Source organism: Triplophysa dalaica, chromosome 16 (genome assembly GCF_015846415.1).
Source record: "Triplophysa dalaica isolate WHDGS20190420 chromosome 16, ASM1584641v1, whole genome shotgun sequence".
NCBI lineage: Eukaryota > Metazoa > Chordata > Actinopteri > Cypriniformes > Nemacheilidae > Triplophysa > Triplophysa dalaica.
This window is the reverse complement of record NC_079557.1, coordinates 20,494,811-20,514,763: the sequence shown is the minus strand read 5'-3', so window position 1 is coordinate 20,514,763 and position 19,953 is coordinate 20,494,811. Positions and strand designations below refer to the sequence as shown.

The 19,953-nt window shown below is 39.7% G+C and overlaps 1 protein-coding gene across 5 annotated transcripts in view; it reads left to right on the top strand.

The window, feature by feature from the left end:
- The window catches only part of flt4 (fms related receptor tyrosine kinase 4), a 34,910-nt gene that overhangs the window by 10,622 nt on the left and 4,335 nt on the right, over nt 1-19,953 (top strand). For 2 of the 5 annotated variants that reach the window (XM_056769893.1, XM_056769891.1), the window contains exons 3-25: nt 1,009-1,283; nt 4,452-4,579; nt 5,370-5,544; nt 8,173-8,315; nt 8,843-9,014; nt 9,103-9,220; nt 9,614-9,789; nt 9,923-10,088; nt 10,920-11,046; nt 11,404-11,512; nt 11,796-12,137; nt 12,276-12,422; nt 15,133-15,264; nt 16,500-16,606; nt 16,872-17,007; nt 17,231-17,335; nt 17,419-17,532; nt 17,729-17,817; nt 18,180-18,324; nt 18,604-18,698; nt 18,878-19,000; nt 19,394-19,505; nt 19,587-19,686. In XM_056769893.1, coding sequence (XP_056625871.1) covers nt 1,009-1,283; nt 4,452-4,579; nt 5,370-5,544; nt 8,173-8,315; nt 8,843-9,014; nt 9,103-9,220; nt 9,614-9,789; nt 9,923-10,088; nt 10,920-11,046; nt 11,404-11,512; nt 11,796-12,137; nt 12,276-12,422; nt 15,133-15,264; nt 16,500-16,606; nt 16,872-17,007; nt 17,231-17,335; nt 17,419-17,532; nt 17,729-17,817; nt 18,180-18,324; nt 18,604-18,698; nt 18,878-19,000; nt 19,394-19,505; nt 19,587-19,686 — 3,336 coding nt within the window. The remainder of the gene's footprint in view (nt 1-1,008; nt 1,284-4,451; nt 4,580-5,369; nt 5,545-8,172; nt 8,316-8,842; nt 9,015-9,102; nt 9,221-9,613; nt 9,790-9,922; nt 10,089-10,919; nt 11,047-11,403; nt 11,513-11,795; nt 12,138-12,275; nt 12,423-15,132; nt 15,265-16,499; nt 16,607-16,871; nt 17,008-17,230; nt 17,336-17,418; nt 17,533-17,728; nt 17,818-18,179; nt 18,325-18,603; nt 18,699-18,877; nt 19,001-19,393; nt 19,506-19,586; nt 19,687-19,953) is intronic. The other 3 variants (XM_056769895.1, XM_056769894.1, XM_056769896.1) reach the window with 2 other exon arrangements.

Here is a 19,953-nt window from a genome sequence, read left to right as displayed (position 1 = left end):
GCTGGGAGCCCTCGCCCCGGGACAGCATGCCAAACACACACACTATCCGTCCCAGTTTATTAGATGCAAGTCGAACTCGTGAACTAATTGTTAAATCACATACAGACCCGTGATCTAATTTGAATGGCTTGCTGACATGAAGTGCTATATATGGCAGTCGAAATGTCCTGCAGCGTTTTATACTATAAAACTAATTGTGCATTTTGTTAATTCCTTTTTAATGCAGTTGTAATTATTTTCCCTGTCACTTTTATGACCTTGTTTTAATTGAAATAAAAAACACGGTATTTGTACTTTCATTTTCCACATTGTTGGACTACTTAAAACAAAATAGCGAACCACATAAAACCAGATGATTGAAAATGATAATATACTTGCAAGATATGGTGGTATGATGTTCAGTATACATGAATATAAATGTAAACCTAAAGGTTTGTCATGGATGTTCCATTACGCAACAATATTTGTTGAGTATGGGTACTGTATGAAATGAAGACGCAGAGTCTTTAATTTTAATGTAATAATTAGAAACGCATGTGAGTCTTTACAAAAACAAGGGATTTAGAAATGAATGCAGTTTGAAAAAACAATCCAGCACATTTAGCTCTAATCCCTACATTTCTTTGGCAGGAGTTATCTATATAAAACATTAGCAGTATAAAAACACACACCTTTGAGTTCTTGGGACCATCTCTCAGTGTGATCAATGGATTCCACAAAGTCATGGCTGGTGTTAAGAGATCATTTCACATCTCGAGTGTCATTGCTTTTGCCATCTCAACACCTGTCAGTTCCAAGAAGCTGAAACAAAAGGGAGTTAAGGACATTATATGTGTGTTGAGCTATTCCAGTAATAACACATTTGTTTGTGCTGTGGCCATGAACGATTCCTGAAATTGTACAACTTGTTGTATAAAGATGACGATTTTTGCCAGGCAGACAATAAAATAGGTAAAAAAAGTTACGGTAAAGAGAATATAACCATCTGCGATGTGATTATGTGATCAGGGGACAGCGGATTCTGGACTGGAGCTGGCCTAAAGAGTCTTTGAGTAAAGTGGACTTTGCAGATCGCCAGGATCAGCAGCCGCCCGCTGACGCCCCGGGTGAGAGAGCAGTGAGGGTGAAGGAGTGCCAGGGAGAGGCTGGGAAACCCTACTGCAAAACATTAATACTGCCCAACAGCGAGGCCGATGACTCGGGGTACTACCGCTGTTTCTACCAGGACATCAGAGCTGTCATCGATGGCACCACGGCAGCCAGCATATACGTCTTTGTGCGAGGTGAGAAGTGTGTCATCATACGAGATCACCATCAATCCTCGGTACGATTGCACCTTAATGGCTGTATCACAGCATCTTACAGCAACAGTTTTTTATTGCTAGTGACCTCAAGCGTAAACAATTCTTCTCTTTCAAAAGACACTAGTTGTTCCCTGTGGTTTTAGGCCACAGTTAACCTTTGAAAAAATAGATGTTATTTACGAGGATAACATTTCACTCAAAAGCATCATTTATATCTTTGCAGCTAAACAGCAATGTCCTTTCGCAATCCGCGGCTTCTTCCCCAGGCAAACCGAATCACAAATCCCTTTTTGATTTGATTCCTCTTAAAGAATGCTTGGCCGGGGAATTCTTGTCTGATGTTTCTCTTTTCTTTGGGGAGCCGACAAGATCATCATAAACATTTCTTCAGAAGATCACAGGAGATTATACATGAACACGGTTGGAGCATGTTTGGTTTGCCCCTGCAACGGCCTGAGGTTAAGAATTGAGCCGTTGTACTGAATAAACCAATGATGAGGAAGTATTGAAGAGAGTTTCATCTGCTTAAATCTCAATAACAGAGAAATGTCCTTCCCCCCTGCCAAAGTTGCCTCATATCATATTTAAAAGGAAAATAGTCATTATTTTGACGGTTTAAGCATATTATCAGCTCAGTCATGTGAATGGGTGTTTGTAACTGTAGTTTCATTTTCATTGATGTTACATTTAGAAGTCAAGGCTGGATTTGTATCACGGCCCGACAAACATTTTGCGTCTTTTCCACCCACATATTCGTTATTTTAAATGAAGACTTTGGGGTGATGCTATCGCGACGCGCTCTTTTTTTCAGGGCATATAATCCCTATATCCTTCGTTCATACCTCCTCGTCTCAACGGCTATCGTCACCTATAGTTGCTTAGCAACGACAGACGCCTAGAGAGCGCAAATTCCAGGCTTTTTGGAAAAAATGACGCAGTGCAGCTCGTGTTTTCTGCGCGGTTTTAGACTCAAAATGTAAATCGGGCCTTAATGAGCCTTTTCAGCCAAATATATTATTCGTCACTGAGTTAAATCACTTTTCTGGGAATACAATGTGTTGCACCTATAAGTATAGTCCTGCTTTTAAGAATTGCCTCATGTTTTCAAGCCTACATTACAGGAATTTTAAAGAAATCCTTTTGAGAAGATTGTGATCTTTGATAGCTCTAGAGATTTGATGGATTTGCATCATATTTCGTTTAGTCTCAGATGCATCTTTTAAAATTGATTAGGATAAATATCATTGGAAACATTCATGATCATTTTATAAAAAGAGCTGCCTAGCAATTTCGTTTTGTGTAAAAAAGTATCGAGTGAGTAGAGTAAACTATAGTGTCATCTTTGAGTGAACTATTCCTTTTAGCCTCAGATGGGAATTGTTTATATTTGCAACACAATCCAGCTCATATCTGTAACCGTCTGGCTTTTAAACCGATTGATCAAACTGGTTCTGCCTGGTGTTACTCTTCTTCTTTGACAGCAGTTTAGGAGCGTGGATGAAACGGAGCCAGGTCAGGTACGAATGCCCCACTGACTCGCTCGCTCGTGTGAAATGTTGCCTGATTTCTCCTGACAAACAGTTTCCACAAATCCTAGTGGGGGGCTGATCAGAAGCAGCTGAAATCACAACTATAAATTAGCAGAGCGCAAAGCAGAATGGCACCTGGCTGCATGTGGCTTCAGTTAAATTACAGGTCCAAATACCACCGCCTGTGGCCCCCAGGAGCCGTCGGCATTGAGCGCTCCGTTATGGCTACATGTCATGCCTCAAAGCACCTCCCGCCCTATGCCGAAGAAAAGCAGTTTCACTTCGCTAAAGTGATTCATCACAAAATACCGTAGCTTTGAGGATTTTTGTATTTTTCCTATTACATCTGTGTATGCAGAAAACCTCGGGACAGAAGCGTAAACCTCAAGATTCAAAGGATTTGTTTGGACTACGACAGCTTTGAGACGCGTGAGGAAAAATCACGCTCCTTAATAATGCTGCCTTCAGAGAAACAGCCATCACCAGGTGATGTTCAAATAAAAGCTCAGAAACAGCCCCGCGACCTCCTTTGGAAAGCGAGAGCCAGAGGTTTGTTTTAGCAGTCCCCCACATATGGATTTCTGACAAATACAAAAGTCTGTTATTACGGGGATTTAGGAACAGTGCTGGAGACTGTTGATAAAGCTGTGCAGCAAAGTTTTCCCCTTTTGGATTTTGCAGATCAACGACTGTTTATATTCAGTCAGAGAACTTAAGGTGGAATGTTGAGCCGTATGACCGCAGGATTTTAAAGGAATAATCCGAGTTGAATACGTTGACAGGCTGCAAGCTTAAAATCCTCTCCATACTTGCATAGGGTTGTTTATGGACACAATTACGATAGGTTGCTTGTTGCTTGCCAGTGAAATGAATGAAATCGCCTCACTTTTTCACTGGTGGTCTTAATGGGGCTTTAGTAGTGCCTCTGCTGGCACTAGAAACTTTCTCCCTAATGTTTTGGATGGATGGCACGCTTAAAAAGAACATTCCCATATCTCAGTTGGTAGAACATTGTGTTAAAAGCATATAAATCAGATCCTATGGGAACACACATTCTGATTAAAAAGTACACCTCGAATGCTTTGTACATCCTTATCCATAGCATTTGCCAAATACGTATTTAATATGGCGGATAGATGACCACGTACAAAGTTCACACATTACGTAAAATAAATTGAAAAATCCACATTTTGATTTGTCGAAACGGTTGAAAGCCATTTGACGACTAAAGCAACACATCACATTAGTTAGAGGATTGAGCATGCTTCTTAATTTTAAAGCATCAAATAATTATTACATCAATACAAATATGTATTAAAACTGTTTGAACATATGTGTCAGCATGCGATAGGCTTTATGAGACTTTTTTATTGCACTTATACTTTTTGTTGTCCTTATGTTGTTCCTATTGCTTCCATTGTTAATCTCATATATAAGTAGCTTTAGATAAAAGCATCTGCAAAGTGACTAAATGTAAACGTAACTACAATTTACCTACCCAATATTGTTCAACAAAACTGTACATTGTCAACATTTATTAAAGAAATTGCGTTGCCTTGGGGCTGGTTTTACTTGAAAATGTGTAACTGACCTGTTGTCACATTTTTTTTCCAAACAGACCCAAACTATCCTTTCATCAAGACAAATGAGAACAGCATGGAAACCATCTTCCTTACAGACTCTCAAACACACATTGAAGTGCCATGTCTGGTGTCAGATCCAGAGCTGAAAGTGTCTCTCTTCTCGGTAGGTCCAACAGCAGCTTATCAATCTCTTAGCTTTCCTGTAGCTCAGTGGTAAAAACGCAAGGTTGTGGGTTCAATCCCAGGGGATTGGACATATCTAAGTATAAATGTATAGGATAATGCAATGTAAGTTGCTTTGGATAAAAGCGTCTGCCAAATGCATAAATGTAAATGTAAACAGATTAGGTCTTGTATGTTTCTAGACAATTCACTTGTATAGCTGCAGTTACAATGGATACGTTTACTGAAGTTTCAGTGACTTTACCCAGGGAGAAAAGGTAGATGATCAGGTTCACGGGCAGGTCCCAAGGGCCAGTGTTGGGATCATTATGTCTTTGCGAGATTACCGCGTACCTCACAGGTTGTGGGGACAGTGATGGAAGACTGCTCAGCGAGAGCCTGCTCTCTTTGCAGACTGGTGCACAGGATTTTAGTTTCACACATTTATGTTGTTACAGTTTGATTAAACTTTTCTTGCTTTGTAAATGTAATTTGAACAAATTTCAGCAAGTTATTATGTAAGATTCCTGCAGAGAGAGATAAGATATGTAAATTCCTGAAAGTTATTTCCTGGCCAAACCCAGGCAGATAGGGTGTCTAAGGCTGTGTAATATAAAAAAATGTAATGAAAAAGAATGTTGTGAGAAGTGTTATCTCAAGGCAAAAATTGTCATATCACAATCATCTGTCTGTATTCACGGGTGCCATTGATTTCAGATCAGTACATCGAGTTTTAACTTTTATCCCGGGAGGTTTGAATAAAGCCTGTTTAATATTCTGTGCTTGAACAGTTGGAATCGTCTCCAGTGCTGCTGGAAGGTGAGGACATCACCTGGAATAACAAAAGAGGCTGGTCTGTTCCCAGACACATCCTCGAGAACACTTCCATCTTCATTGGCTTCTTCTGCTCCATCTCCATCCAGAACAAAGACTACAGATCATCTATGTACCTTGTGCAGGCCACAGGTGACATGTTACTCAGTTTTAATAAAATAAATGTTTTTTTTGTCTGACCTTTTTATGATGTCACCTTATTAGAATCAGAATTTGCAAGCACACAAGGATTTTTTTGTTTTTATAAGCTTGGTACATAAAGAACATATACAAATGACATGAGAAGAGGAAGAACAATAAATAGGTAAGAAATAAATAGGTAGTACTAAGGAAAAGAAAAGAGAAAAAAAAGATAAATAAATAATATGTTGCATACAGTTGGAAGATCTATGTATTTACATTCTCATCTGGTCAATGCTGTCAATAGCCAAAGAGATCTTCTTTGAATATATTCTATCAAACCTTTTTAAAAACATACATGAAAAAGATATCATAAGAGTGGTTAGCTACTATTTGGGAAACATCAGGATGCTTTAGAGAGGTTTAAAATATAGAGCGTTTCATATTACTGAGGTAAAATGGGTTTCAAACTTGGTTTGTTTTGATGTGATTAGACATTCAAGCAGCATAAAAGTGCTCGGATCATTTACATCAAGGCATTTTAGAAAAGTCCCATGTCCAGTGAATGGAATGACAAACATCCAATCAACCAATCACTGGCCTTTGATGTTAATTTTAGGGACTAGAGAAACATTCTTCTGGATATTCTTACTGTATTGGGATAAGACTGCGACTGGTTTTTGGTTTGTTATTTTTCTCAGACCACCAAAGAACGAACCAGGAACACGTTTTACTAAAACGCATTGTCCACGTCTAACCGAATTGATTTCGTATTTTGAGAATTTCTAACACTCACATGAACTTCATCCAAGGACATGAATGAATGCTCTCTCTGTGAGTTCACCCGTTCTGTTTTGTCATTACACTGCTTAATGATGTGATCCTCATTCATTTTGATAAAAACACAAAACGTCTGCCAGTATCAGCAGTCTATTTTTCTCTGAGGGTTAAAAGAAAACTGACATGAGGCTTTTTAGAGCTATAGAGCGTGACTGTTCGCACCAGCGGATCTCCATAACAGATATTTGAGTATTACTTTTGTTACTTTATTACTTTTAAATTTTAGTAATTGCGAAATAGCATCTGTTGGATGTTTTTGGATGAATGAGATCATTGGCAAGTGTACTGAACACAAACACAGAGGACAAGGATGAAAACCTTGTATAGATTTTTTTCATTTTTGTCCTGGAGAACCACAGCACTACACATTTGTCTCTGTTATATCCTTGGAATTTGTATCTATTTTAAAAGGTGTCTAATGTGTATGTGTTATTACAAACTGCCAGTGACGGTTAGGTTTAAGGGTACAGATTCATTATTGGGTGTTATGATGTGGCTAAATCACATGGCCCCGGTTTAACAGAGAAGGATTAGGACTAGTCCCAGACAAAAATGATATATATATATATTTTTGAACAGGGACATTGCATATTAATAAACATAACAGTTAATGTACGAGAATTAGCAGAAGCTATTTTTCATCTGTAGTCCCTGGACAGAATGTTACATATCATCCTAAAAGATAAATAGTTAACAGAACAAAATAATAAAGCATTTTAAGAAACAATCATAGAACTTAACAATACAACATAAGACAAGATCAGACAACAATTCCAAGTAGCAATTTTGAGCTGTCTGAAGTGAAACTAACTCGCCCAGACATATATCAGAATATGGTAGTGCCAGTGTTTTATCTCAAGGTGAACATCAGTAATGCATTTAATAAAAGCGACTTAAATAGCCTAAATTAACTAAGGCATAGTATTGACTAAAGCTGAGTCCTGTCCATGAAACCGGGCCATGAATTTGTACGATCTAATTGTAGTTGGGATGAATCATGCAACATCATGCAACATCAATCATCACATCATACAAATTCACGCATTATCCACTTCGTAAAATAGTTAAGAATTCAAAGAGATCAGGCTTGTCACGATTCGGGAAGCAGAACCCAGACACAGACAGTGGTGATGGAAATGAAGACCATAGTAGAACAAACCCAAAGTAAAAACCCACGAGGGGGTAAAACAACAGAACAGGGGGATAAGGTACAGATTCAACCGGGCACAGTTAACCGCGTAGACAACATAAAATAATACTTGACCTACACGAAAACTGACTGGACTAAACGTAACTTGCCAAGAATTGACTCGACGCAAAGTCATACGGGGTAACAGACCAAAATAACACAACAAACGATCACAAGATAACAAACACAAGGAAATTATATAGGGGAAACTAACAAGGGATAATTAACAAGGGGCAGGTGTGGGGAATCAAACACTGATGGGAAGGGGGCGGGATCAAGAGACAAGACAGGCGAGCGCATGGTCATCACAACAATGACCATGCGCTGGCACACAAAACACGTGGGAACTGTCTTGACCCTGCCACAAGACTAGAAAAGCATGACAAGGTGAGGCAGGATCATGACAAGGCTTAGCCTCCTAATAGCAATGCACTAAAAAGGAGTGCCTTAGCAACAACACAGCATCTTCCTGGCAACCCCTTTGTATGCAAAAATGACGCTGTACTTTCTACATTTGCCCAAAAAATGATGTTCCAAAAGTATCACAAAGTTACACGCAGTATGTCAGCAGCCCTAAAAGCTTAACACTCCATGTTAATAACACTCAACAGGGTTGAAGTTTTACGAGCTCAAGCTGTTTCCTGAGGACTCACCCGTGGAGCTCATGCAGGGGGAGGTTCTGGTGCTCAACTGCACGGCTCTGGTCGAGTTCGACACTGCTGTGGAATTCAAGTGGGACTATCCGGGCCAAAAGGTAATAAGCGGACCAGCCTGTGTGATGTGCTTATCGGTGTAATGAACTGCAAGGCCTGTCCAAGCCAGAATAAACAACCTTAATCTCATTAAAGAGGAGGTATTGGCCTGTGAACAAATGGCTGGTGGCTTTCATGCGATTGCTTTCTGTAGTAATAAATCTCTGCAAGCAAATGCAAACCGTCATATTTATTATCCTCCCGCACATCTGTTGTTGTCAGATCAGTGACCACTAATCTGCTCAAGGCATTATTTACACTGTCTGCTATTTCTTTTCTGTACCAGTGTTAGTTAGTTTTTGCTAGATTTCTTGTATAATCTGAAGTTAAATGTGTCATTTTTTCCAGAAATGCAATGTATTTTACATACATACATTCATAAATACATACATACACAAAATGATGAGCATTTGAAAACGAGCTTTACTTTCATTCGAGTTAAGCAGCTCATGTCCACCACATCTTCTAATTACCGTAATGTGTTTTCTTCAATGATGAGATTCTTATTGTCGAAACGGTTCTGTATCAGGAAAACAGACTGGCGAGTATTCAACCCGTGCGCAACGTCCTGGAAAAAGCCACCATGGTGTCCAGCATCCTCACTATCCATAACGTTCACGTGGGTGATACCGGATACTACACCTGCTCTGCCGGGAGTGTGGAGACAACACGAGATCTCACTACTGTAGTCATAGTTCACGGTTGGTCACGCCGGATTAGTGCTACCCGTGCGTCTATAAAACTGCATATCTGAACGTCTGTCATGTAACAGCTATTTCAACTCCACAGAAAAGCCGTTCATCAGTTTGGACTACAGGAATGGATCTGTTATAGAGGCTAAAGATGGACAAAAATCTGTCCGTCTCTCAGTGAAATTGTCAGCATACCCTTTACCGGAAACTCAGTGGTAAATCAATGAAGAAAGATGCTATGATGCAATGGGCTTTTCTCAATAAATGCCACTGCAAAAATGACCTTCCTACTTAGGATTTTTGTCTTTTTTACCTTGATTAAAGATTATTATTATTTTTTTTTTTAAGCAAATATTCACTGAAATGTCATATTTTTTGTCTAAAATCAAGACTTATTCTCTTAGGTCATTTTGCTCATCAAGCAAAAACATCTTGGTTCAAGAATTTTTTGAGATTTGTACTGGAAAACAAGACAAATATATTAAGATAGAAAGTAATTTTTGCAGTGGTTTTGCTCAAGTAAAACATTGATATTGTCAATATTGTCAACATATATTTAAAATAATAGAGACAGTATTATTAGGTCATCTCTGTATGTGTGTGTGCAGGTTTAAGAATGGGAAATTGATCAGCAGACGGCCGGAGTTCAGCAGATTTAAGGTCCTGAATCAGGCTCTGGAGATCAGAGATGTGTGTAAGCAGGACGCTGGAGAATACACAGTGATAGTGAAAAACACAGCAGCTGCCCTGGAGAAAAGACTCAACTATACCCTCATAGTTAATGGTAACTTAATTCTAATAAATTTTATATTTGTTTCATCCATTGCTGTCATGTCAGTCAACTTACTAGTGCACGCTAGCATACAGGTGGCCTCAAAGCTTACAGATATGGACTAAAAGACCATCTTTGTGTGCAGTTCCTCCCCAGATCCACGAGAAGGAGGCAGCAGCGCCTACCAACCCCTACAGGAAGAGCAGTCGCCAGACCCTGACCTGCACCGCCACCGGCAACCCCCCGGCCACCATCACCTGGCAGTGGAGGCCGTGGAGCCCCTGCGGTCTCAACAGCACCCGCAGAACCCTGTAAGCGACGACTGATGGGTTCTGAGCTGCTCTTTGTTCAGATGTTAAAAACATCAGCAGGATGTTCAGGCGCGGATGGGATTTTGTGCAACAGTACGGATTCAATGGGAATATTAGCTGTCAAATCATTACTGAATGTTAAATGTGATAGCTCACGGTTCACACGGAGTTCAGAGAGGATAATCTTTGTCCCTTTTGGCGATGTGCCTGTGGTCACTCACTTGATGGAGATGCTACTTTCCCATTTTTGTCAGAAGTGTTTATTATCTTGCGGCGTGGTGGCAGCACTGAAGATAAGGCAGCTGGGGAGGGTGGAGAGGTTAGGGGCGCTGGGGATATTTATAGTGCTCTGTTAGCAGGTAGTGTATCTTAAGAACAGCAAGATCAGACTCGTCTCTAATCTGCTTTGGATGTAATGTGGATGGGTGTCAGATTCAGAGAGAGCCGCAGACATACCGCAGTTCCCACCAACAGTTGAAGTCTACTGGGGTATAGCCAAACTATTGATCTGCCTATCTATCTTTTGATAGGTATGCTTCTGGCGTTTCTGTATCTTTGAGAGCCAGTTTGTGGCCTTTATTTGTATCCTTAGTTAGCTCTCATCACACACAGGAAGGTAGACACATCTGAAAGCTCTTCCTGGTATAGGAACTGTCCACGTGTGCATCCTGATATTCCTCAACTCCATTCCCCTGTTTACCTTTATTCCCACGCACACATACAGTACATCATTCAGGTTCTTAGATTTTTCAGCATATTTTTGATTTAGAATGAAATGATTCCTCTACATATTATATTTTCAAAGTCTGACTTTCTACTGACATTTGACAGGGGTCGAAGGGGCCAGCGAGATAAGATTCCTGTATGTCAAGACTGGATAGATTTGGATCTGGACCACACTGTCAATACCGTTGAGAGTATCGAAAGTTTGACAGAGATGGTGGACGGGAAAGAAAAGGTTTGCTTCCTGTTTTAATTCCTTCCTGTACATTTCCCATAAATGTCTGAATCAAATTATATCAAGTGCCCCCTGCTTGAACCCCGAGTGTTTTCATACCACAACAGACATCTGGAACGTGACATTCAGGGGCGGCAGGGTGCAGACGCGTTACAGTTTCCACTTTCGAAATATTTGACTCAATCTTGCAGTGCTCGCATCCTGGACGGAGAGGGAATAAACACACGACACTCTCTTCCTGTTTTCTGTTGCACCTGTGAGATCATATCCTGTGTATTGCTCGGGAATGGGAGTGACGGGGGGAAGAGAGAGTCTTGCTGTGATCCAAATGAAGAATCTGGATTTGCTGTTTTTCAGGCCGTAGGTCGTGTGGTGATTCAAAATGCCAACGTGTCCGCCATGTACAAGTGCTCAGCCGAGAACAAAGTGGGAAAAGATGAACGCTTGATCTATTTCTATGTAACAAGTGAGTGATCACCAACAATTGCTTGCAATGCCAGAGACATGGGTCTGATTCCTAGAGGGTGAACGGACTGAATTGATCTCAAAACGTTTTTGATAAAAGTGCGTAAAAAAATAATAGCAACCTGCTATTGGAGATGACTCCAAACACTTGAGTAACTACAAAGCAATGCCCTGGCAAAACCCATGGCACACTGGCATAATGCGGCAACGTCATATGTTTTCATTAATCAATAAAAAAGTGATACATTTTTCTTATCACATTTCTGATTTTGTCAATGGCTCAGCTATCCCAGAAGGCTTTGGTATTGAGATGGAGCCTTCAGAGGAACCGCTGGAGCGGGATATGGTGCGACTGAAGTGTAATGCAGATAACTACACGTATGAGAACCTACAATGGTACCGTCTGGACCCGCAGGCTGTTCCTCCAGAGCTGGACTGTAAGAGTCTGCACCAGTACGCTGAGTCTCTTGGGGGCAAGCTCTCCTTCCAGACCTCCAGCAACAACTGGGTCCTAGAGCTCGCCATCGCCAACATCCAGCTCCAGGACGAGGGCAACTACGTGTGCGAGGTGCAGAACCGGCGCAGCGGGGAGAAACACTGTCACCGCAAGTACATACCAGTCAAAGGTGAACGTCATTTAATAAGAAACAATTTTCTGGTCCAGCAGTGGCGGTTTATCGGTCTCGGTCATTGCATATTGATCTGCTAGTGATATATCTCATTGGACCTAACCAAAATGAAAGGTCTTTCTCTCTCTCTTGCAGCCCTGGAGGCACCTCGCTACCGTCACAACCCCACCAATCAAACAGTGAACGTGAGTGAGTCGCTGCAGATGGAGTGCGATGTGGTGGGTACGCCGTCACCCCAGCTCTCCTGGTCCAAAGACAACCAGCCCCTCCAACATATATCAGGTTAGTTGATCATGTCTGTCCTACAGCACAGTTAAAGGTATAGTTCACCCAAAAATGTCATCATTTACTCACCATCTCTTCCTTTTAAACCTGTATGACTTTCTTTTTACCGCAGAACACAAAAGGAGATGTTTGGTAACCGAACAACGGCGGTACACATTCACTTTTATTGTATGGACACAAATCCAATGCATGTTAATGGGTATCGCCGTTGTTCGTTCATCAACATTCTTTCAAATATCTTCTTTTGTGTTCTGCAGAAGAAAGACGGTCATGTACTCAAACAGAACTTTATAGGGATGTAAGAACGTTATCGATATCGTGTTATCACAATAGCAGAATCGTCTCAATATTATTCAGGTCACATGACTGTATGAAACAGGTCTACTGGTCCTAACGTAGAGAATGTTCACAAAACAATAGATGTTACCGTTGGCAAGGTCCATCTGGTGCAAATTGTTTTATTTTAGGGATTTTTAGGTCATTTGAGCCATCTCATACTATGACTCCTACATCTAAGCAACAGTTCTGATTAGAGGACAACCAAAAAGGATGCTTACGGTCATCATTTTAAATATAGCAACAAATATCATACCACTGACTTTAAACCGAGGTGTTACCGTAGAGTGAGGTTTTTATATTGTTACATCCCTACTTCAGGTCACGGATTTGAACAGTGAACTCTCAAGAGTATTTAACCAAAGTCACAGATATTAAAGATATGTTAGATTGATACACTAAAAAAAGTTGAACTGACATACATTGAAGGAGCAGTCTGACTCACATCCGCGCAGGAATACCACAGAGACTAACTGAGCCTGATAAAAGGGAATGACCAACTTATATGTTACATCTTTTTTCTGATGGTTGATCGTTTTACATTCGTCAGAACACATGCATGCACACACAGTCACTAACATGTGCCTGTATCTTTGCGATCTGCATCCACTTAAAACTCACTATCGCTTCTATTGCAATATGCACATATCTTCAGTCACCATGCATAAAGTGAGGCCCGGAGACCAGAAGTTTCTAGTCAAACTGTTTTTCTTTATTTTGATTCCCTCTTCCTTTTTCTGCATGTTCTTCAGTCCCCCGTCACATTAACACAATGGCCCCTTCTGAAATGATCCCATTACAGGTCACATTATACACCACACAGCAGTCCCAGCCAAACCAGCACATATTTTAAAAGGAACACACATATTCACACACATACACACTATGACTATCAGTCACACGCAAAATGTAATACCAGGTCTGAAATATTTACACTAATGCACTCTCAATCTCCATGATGAATATTTTCATTACTATATTGCATGTAGCGGGAGTAAAACTACACACCTCGAGGGATAGATGTGGGCTGATAGCGGCTCATAAGCGAATTCACATGCAGTAAAATTCAAGACCTCTCTCTGTGAGTGTGTGTGTGTGTGTTGAGGGGTTATTATATGGGGTGCAAATTCAGTTCAAGCGTTAGAGAACAGCAGGAGGTCTGCACAGTATTTGTGTTAATACTTTTGCTTAGCTAATTGTATTCATGAAGAAACCGCAGTCGATTTTAAAGCCAATAAAATGCACTGAAGTTGTGAATTACGTATGGTTTTCATTAACACTTCCATGACCATTAAGTGCATCTGATGGTTGTTTTGAAGTGATGGCGGGTTTCTCATTGAGTCCAGAAGAAAAAAGAGAGTTGTTTTTGTTGAGTTTTATTTGTCATCTTTTAGTAAATTAGACATGACGGATCAAGAGGCAGCAGATTTATTATAATGAGAGGAAAAATGCTCGGAAACAATTGTGTGTCTTAAGATCTGTTTTTGATGTGGCATCCTGTCATTGAAGCAGAAACAGTCGAGGTAAATATTTGACTTTTGAATATTTGTTTAGATAGCAAAGAACTCAAAAGTTTGACAAATTGTTTGAAATTTACAAAAATATCGAAGTCTACAAGTCTTTTGCTCAGATTTTGCCCAGATTTTCTTCTGGACTTGTTGCATAAAGTCTGCGCTAGTCTGCAGATTTTTTGGCGTAGTGTGTGATCCCCTGTTTTTCTCTGCAAACTTTCAAAAAGTCTGCAAGTGTGTGATGTGTAGTTTTTAGGGTTGTCAAACGATTAATCGTGATTAATCGCATCCAGAATGAAAGTTTGTGTTTACATATTATATGTTTTTTACCGTGCGTATTCATTCTAGACTTATAAACACATACACATGCATGTAAACATATTAAAGAAAATATTTTCATGTGTTTACGCACATACATTTACCAGTAATTTAAATGATATATAAATGTTTGCTAATTTTATATGTATTATTTCTTCTAAATATATGCACGTATGTGTATGTTTTCATAAAAACAAAGTTATATGCCCAGTACACATACATATATTACTTAAACACAAACCTTTATTCTGGATGCGATTATTTGCATGAAACATTTGACAGCCCTACTAGTTTTTAAATCTCTTCAGATTTTAAAAGTGCTGTAGTGTATTCCAGCCTTAAAACTATAAAATTAAAGACACAGAGGAACGATTTTTTCCAGTTAAAAAAAACATTTAAATATCAAGAGCTTGCTGTGCGTTTTCATTGCGAAACTTCAGTGCAGAATAAGCGACGAATAAACGGACCTACGGCTTCAGTATGTGAAGTGATATAGTCAGAAGTCCGCTTGTGTGATTGTGTGGTTTTGTGGATGTGTGCAGGGATCCTCCTGCAGGACTCTAATCGGACTCTGAACATTCAGCGAGTGAGAGAGGAGGACGCCGGTCTGTACACGTGCACCGCCTGCAACCAGAGGGGCTGTGTTCAATCCTCCGCCACTGTGTCTGTCATTGGTGAGCACATCTCTTTTGTGACGGGCCGCTGTGGTGTTCACTGTTGTCTTTATCTTCTCTTTTATTGCCAGGGGTAGAAGCACATAAGCTGATGCACAAACACACACAAACACACACACAAATGTTTTACTCCATTAGGACACAATGACATCTCATAGACCTCCACTGCTTTCATACCAGGCTAATGATGTCTTCTATCCCCTGCTTTTATCTCTTAAATAACATTGTTACAGACCGTTATTAGACAGACATAATTAGATTTAAAATAAAACATGTTTAGTGAGCTTCTTAAGATTTTTGCTTGAAAATTTGACATTTTCAGAAATTTGGCCACCACAGGATCCCTCAAACCCTCAAATCCCTCAGAAACCTGTTTCATACTTTATATGCTAACTCTAGTCATAACAGACACATTTTTGACACTGGATCACAAAATCAGTCATAAGTCGCTTGATTATATTTGTAGCAACAGCCAACAAAACATTATTTGGTTCAAAATAGTTTTATGCCAAAAATCATGAGGATATTCAATTAAAATCTCGTTCCATGAAGACTTTTTGTAAATTCCTAAAATATATAAAAACTTTATTTTTGTGAGTGGATGCAGCAAAATCGTTTACAAAAATCGTAAAAAAATATCGATGTAAAGTGTAGATTAGAATTTCATCTTTCGGGTTCATCTACTCTCCACAATAGTAAGTTAATAGAGAGCATTAAACAAATTCTTCTTAGAAACGGCCTGCTACAGCGTCTCTGATGAACAACTTTAAAGTGAATTTGCAACATTAGATTCAAGATTTTTTTATTGTTGTATCAATGGGAAGCTTAGCTTTCATATCCTGCAAAAATCTCAATTTCGAAAAATGTACCTTTATGACTGGCTTTAGATGCTAATTTAATTTCTTTTAAGCTAGACCATCAAACCTTTCCATTGTTCATGCTCTATAAATCTTCTCTATTCTCTTTAAATCTTAAAATCGAGTTGGACATTAGACAAATTACCATTATCATACTAAAGAGGTTAAAAAACGCTGCACAAGCTTATTATCCACACCAAGATTTGCACCAGCTCACCAATAGTGTGTTGCTCAATACTGTAATAATTAATATAGTCGAATATTGTGGTGAAGATAGTGAGCGGTTCAGAGCTGACATGTTGTGTGAAAGGAATTTGTGATAAATATGTGTTTATACAGACAGTTTTAACACACACAGCATTTGTTTTTGTCCTCCAGGTTCTGATGACAGGACCAACGTAGAGATAGTCATTCTCATCGGCACGGGTGTCATCGCCATCTTCTTCTGGGTTCTTCTTCTCGTCATCTTTTGCAATGTTAAGCGGGTCAGTACAAACAGTTGGCCTTACACTCAACTCACAAAGTTCAATTTCACCCTTAGTCTCTGTAATAAATAATTCAGTCATTCAGGAAACTTCCGTCGCCTATACATCCGGTCGAAATGTCCTCAGGGCTCCAAAGTAATGATCTGCTTTTTTCAAGCCACATTAGCATTCTAACTGTAAATTGAACATGGCCGGCCAAGTCAGCATTTCTTCAAGACTCTTTCTACATTCAATCAGCGGTAGTCATTGTGTTGTTGTCCCGCAGGTGAACCCAGCTGATATCAAGACAGGTTATCTGTCAATCATCATGGACCCAGGGGAGGTGCCGCTGGAGGATCAGTGCGAATACCTGCCCTATGACTCCAGCCAATGGGAGAGACCCCGAGACAGACTACGTCTCGGTACTTTCATACACTGCACATTTAACTTTACTACAACACTAGACGCATTGTATTTTACTAAATGTCTTTGCACATACAGTTGCACAAACAGTTTGTATTTGGCCTTTGCTTGTACGCTGTCTCTCAGGTCATAATTATTTCTAAACATGCAGAAATTTTGGACGCTTATTTGGGACTCAATGTCCTATGGGCTTAACAGTTAACTCTTTCTTCATGTTTGTAGGGAAGGTGCTCGGACACGGCGCGTTCGGAAAGGTGATTGAGGCTTCTATCAGTGCACATGACAAGAAAACCAGTTCAAACACAGTGGCCGTCAAGATGTTGAAAGGTACGTTCTCATCTGTAAACCGCAGTCAGTGGACAACATGATGCTGACATTCACTGGAACGGTTTTTGTGGTGTTTGGGACAGATGGAGCTACTGCCAGCGAACACAAAGCGCTCATGTCAGAACTGAAAATCCTCATTCACATCGGAAACCATCTCAATGTCGTCAATCTGCTCGGAGCATGTACCAAACCCAACGGTGTGTGTGTATCGATCAGTCTATTTCACACACAAAATTTAGAAAACAAAACAGGTCAACTTTTAAGTATATAGTTAACCCGGTTTCAGTGGGGATGCAGTTAACTTCTTCTTTTCTGTGAATAAAGTGTGGGTGTGTGAGATTAAAACATAAGATTTCCTTTTCTGATCTCCGTCTAACCGTCTCTGATGTCTAGGTCCTCTGATGGTCATAGTGGAATACTGTAAATATGGAAATCTCTCCAACTTCCTGCGTGCCAAGAGGGAATTCTTCTTGCCGTACAGGGTGAGAGAGAAAATATCTGATTTAAAATAACATACAGTCATTCTTTATTAATGTTTTATATTAAAACTGATGCAACTAGTGCCTGTCTCATCTGGTTTCTTCTCGGTTACTTTTTCTTTATTATTCAGTCCAAGTCTGTTTGTTACAAACACATTTTTATTCAATGTCATTTTAGTTTTGCAGTGGAAACCTTTTATCTGCATCTGAAGGATATCGGAATCATGAAAAACTATTTAGTCAATTGACCCTAAACTTCGACCATCCTTGTATATCCATCATGCAGCATTATACTGTAATCGGTTGTAACTCATGTATGATACTTGTTTGCTTTTATATTAACGTGAGCTTGTGTTGGTCATCAGGATCGTTCTCCTAAAACTCAGAGTCAGGTGCGGAGAATGATAGAAGCGGGGCAGGTGGACCAGAGTGGACATCAGCCATCCACCTCCTCCAACATCACCCCCCCGATGCAGTCTCGGGGTAAGAGCTCTCCATCACTGGAGAAACGTAAGCGGTTTCATGAAGTGAGACATTTCAACTGTAACATTTGTGACATGTATATTCACATCACTCTATGGAACACAAACTGCTTATTTCATGGACTTGCAAACATTACATGGGCACAACATCATTTAGAGAGGTGAACATTTAGCGAGGTTTGCTTAGACAAACTGAATGACACCTGGGAATTGTTGGGATATACAGTATACAGTAAATGATATATATATAGATATATAAAATTATATATATATATCTGAGTAATATTTGTGTTTTCTCTGACCGCAGTGGATGATCTGTGGAAGACTCCGCTCACTATAGAGGATCTGATATGCTACAGCTTTCAGGTTGCACGAGGGATGGAGTTCCTGGTGTCTCGAAAGGTTGGATTATAAATGTTTGACCTGTATCTCAATAACTCAACCTATGTGATGAATCCTTGGTGATGTCTCAGGGCTGTGCTTCATGATGATTATGTCACAATGAAGCAATGTATTATGTCAGATTTACTGATGTCCTGTGAAATACAGCACTGATGTGGATTGTTGTCTGAATGTGGCAGTGTATCCATCGAGACCTGGCGGCCCGAAACATCCTCCTGTCTGAGAATAACGTGGTGAAGATCTGTGACTTTGGTTTGGCACGCGACATCTACAAAGATCCTGACTATGTGCGCAAAGGAAATGTAAGAATTAAATTTTGAGTTACTGATCTAAAGGTTTATAAATTGTGAACCGTTTTACCAGTAAACTGGTTTAACAGTAAACAATTGACATTATGATGTTAAACATGAGTCGATTGCTGCTGTCTAACATTTTACAGAGCACTATTTTATACATTGTTTTATACATTAATTATATTATATTTATATTATATCAATATAAACATGTATGACCTTCATGTTTTAAACATATCAGCAAACAAATCAAAATAGTGAATAAAATGATTCTAATCAAAAATTGATAAAGAAGTTTATTTGTGAAAGTCAAAAAGAGAAAATAATATTGGTTATGTTTATGACATGACTGACATCAGCAGCATCTCTGATCATGGTTAAAGTGTGATGTGTTACCTGTAGGCCAGACTGCCTCTGAAGTGGATGGCTCCAGAGAGCATCTTTGACAAGGTTTACACCAGTCAGAGTGACGTGTGGTCATTTGGAGTGTTGCTCTGGGAGATTTTCTCTCTAGGTAAAATATCTTCATTATTTAGAGGCAGCATTAAACACACAAATGACACATTTTTGATGTAAATGTGTCACCTTCTGTCAGGTGCATCTCCATACCCGGGCCTTCAGATTGATGAAGACTTTTGCAAACGACTCAAAGATGGTACCAGGATGAGGTCACCAGATAATGCTTCCCCTGAGATGTGAGTGTTTGCCTTTTGATCTGACACTGAGCTGGTCTCATGTGTATTATATGCTGGTCTGATATGTAATGTGATATATCCTATTTTGATATGTAATGTATATAAAGTGTGATATAGGATGACTTAATGTGTGATATGTATAATATGTGATACATGATGGTCTGATGTAATGTGTGATATATGAGGGTCTAATGTGATGTATGATACATGAGGGTCTGATGTGATGTGTGATCTACTGTATGATCTCATGTGGTGTGTGATAAATGA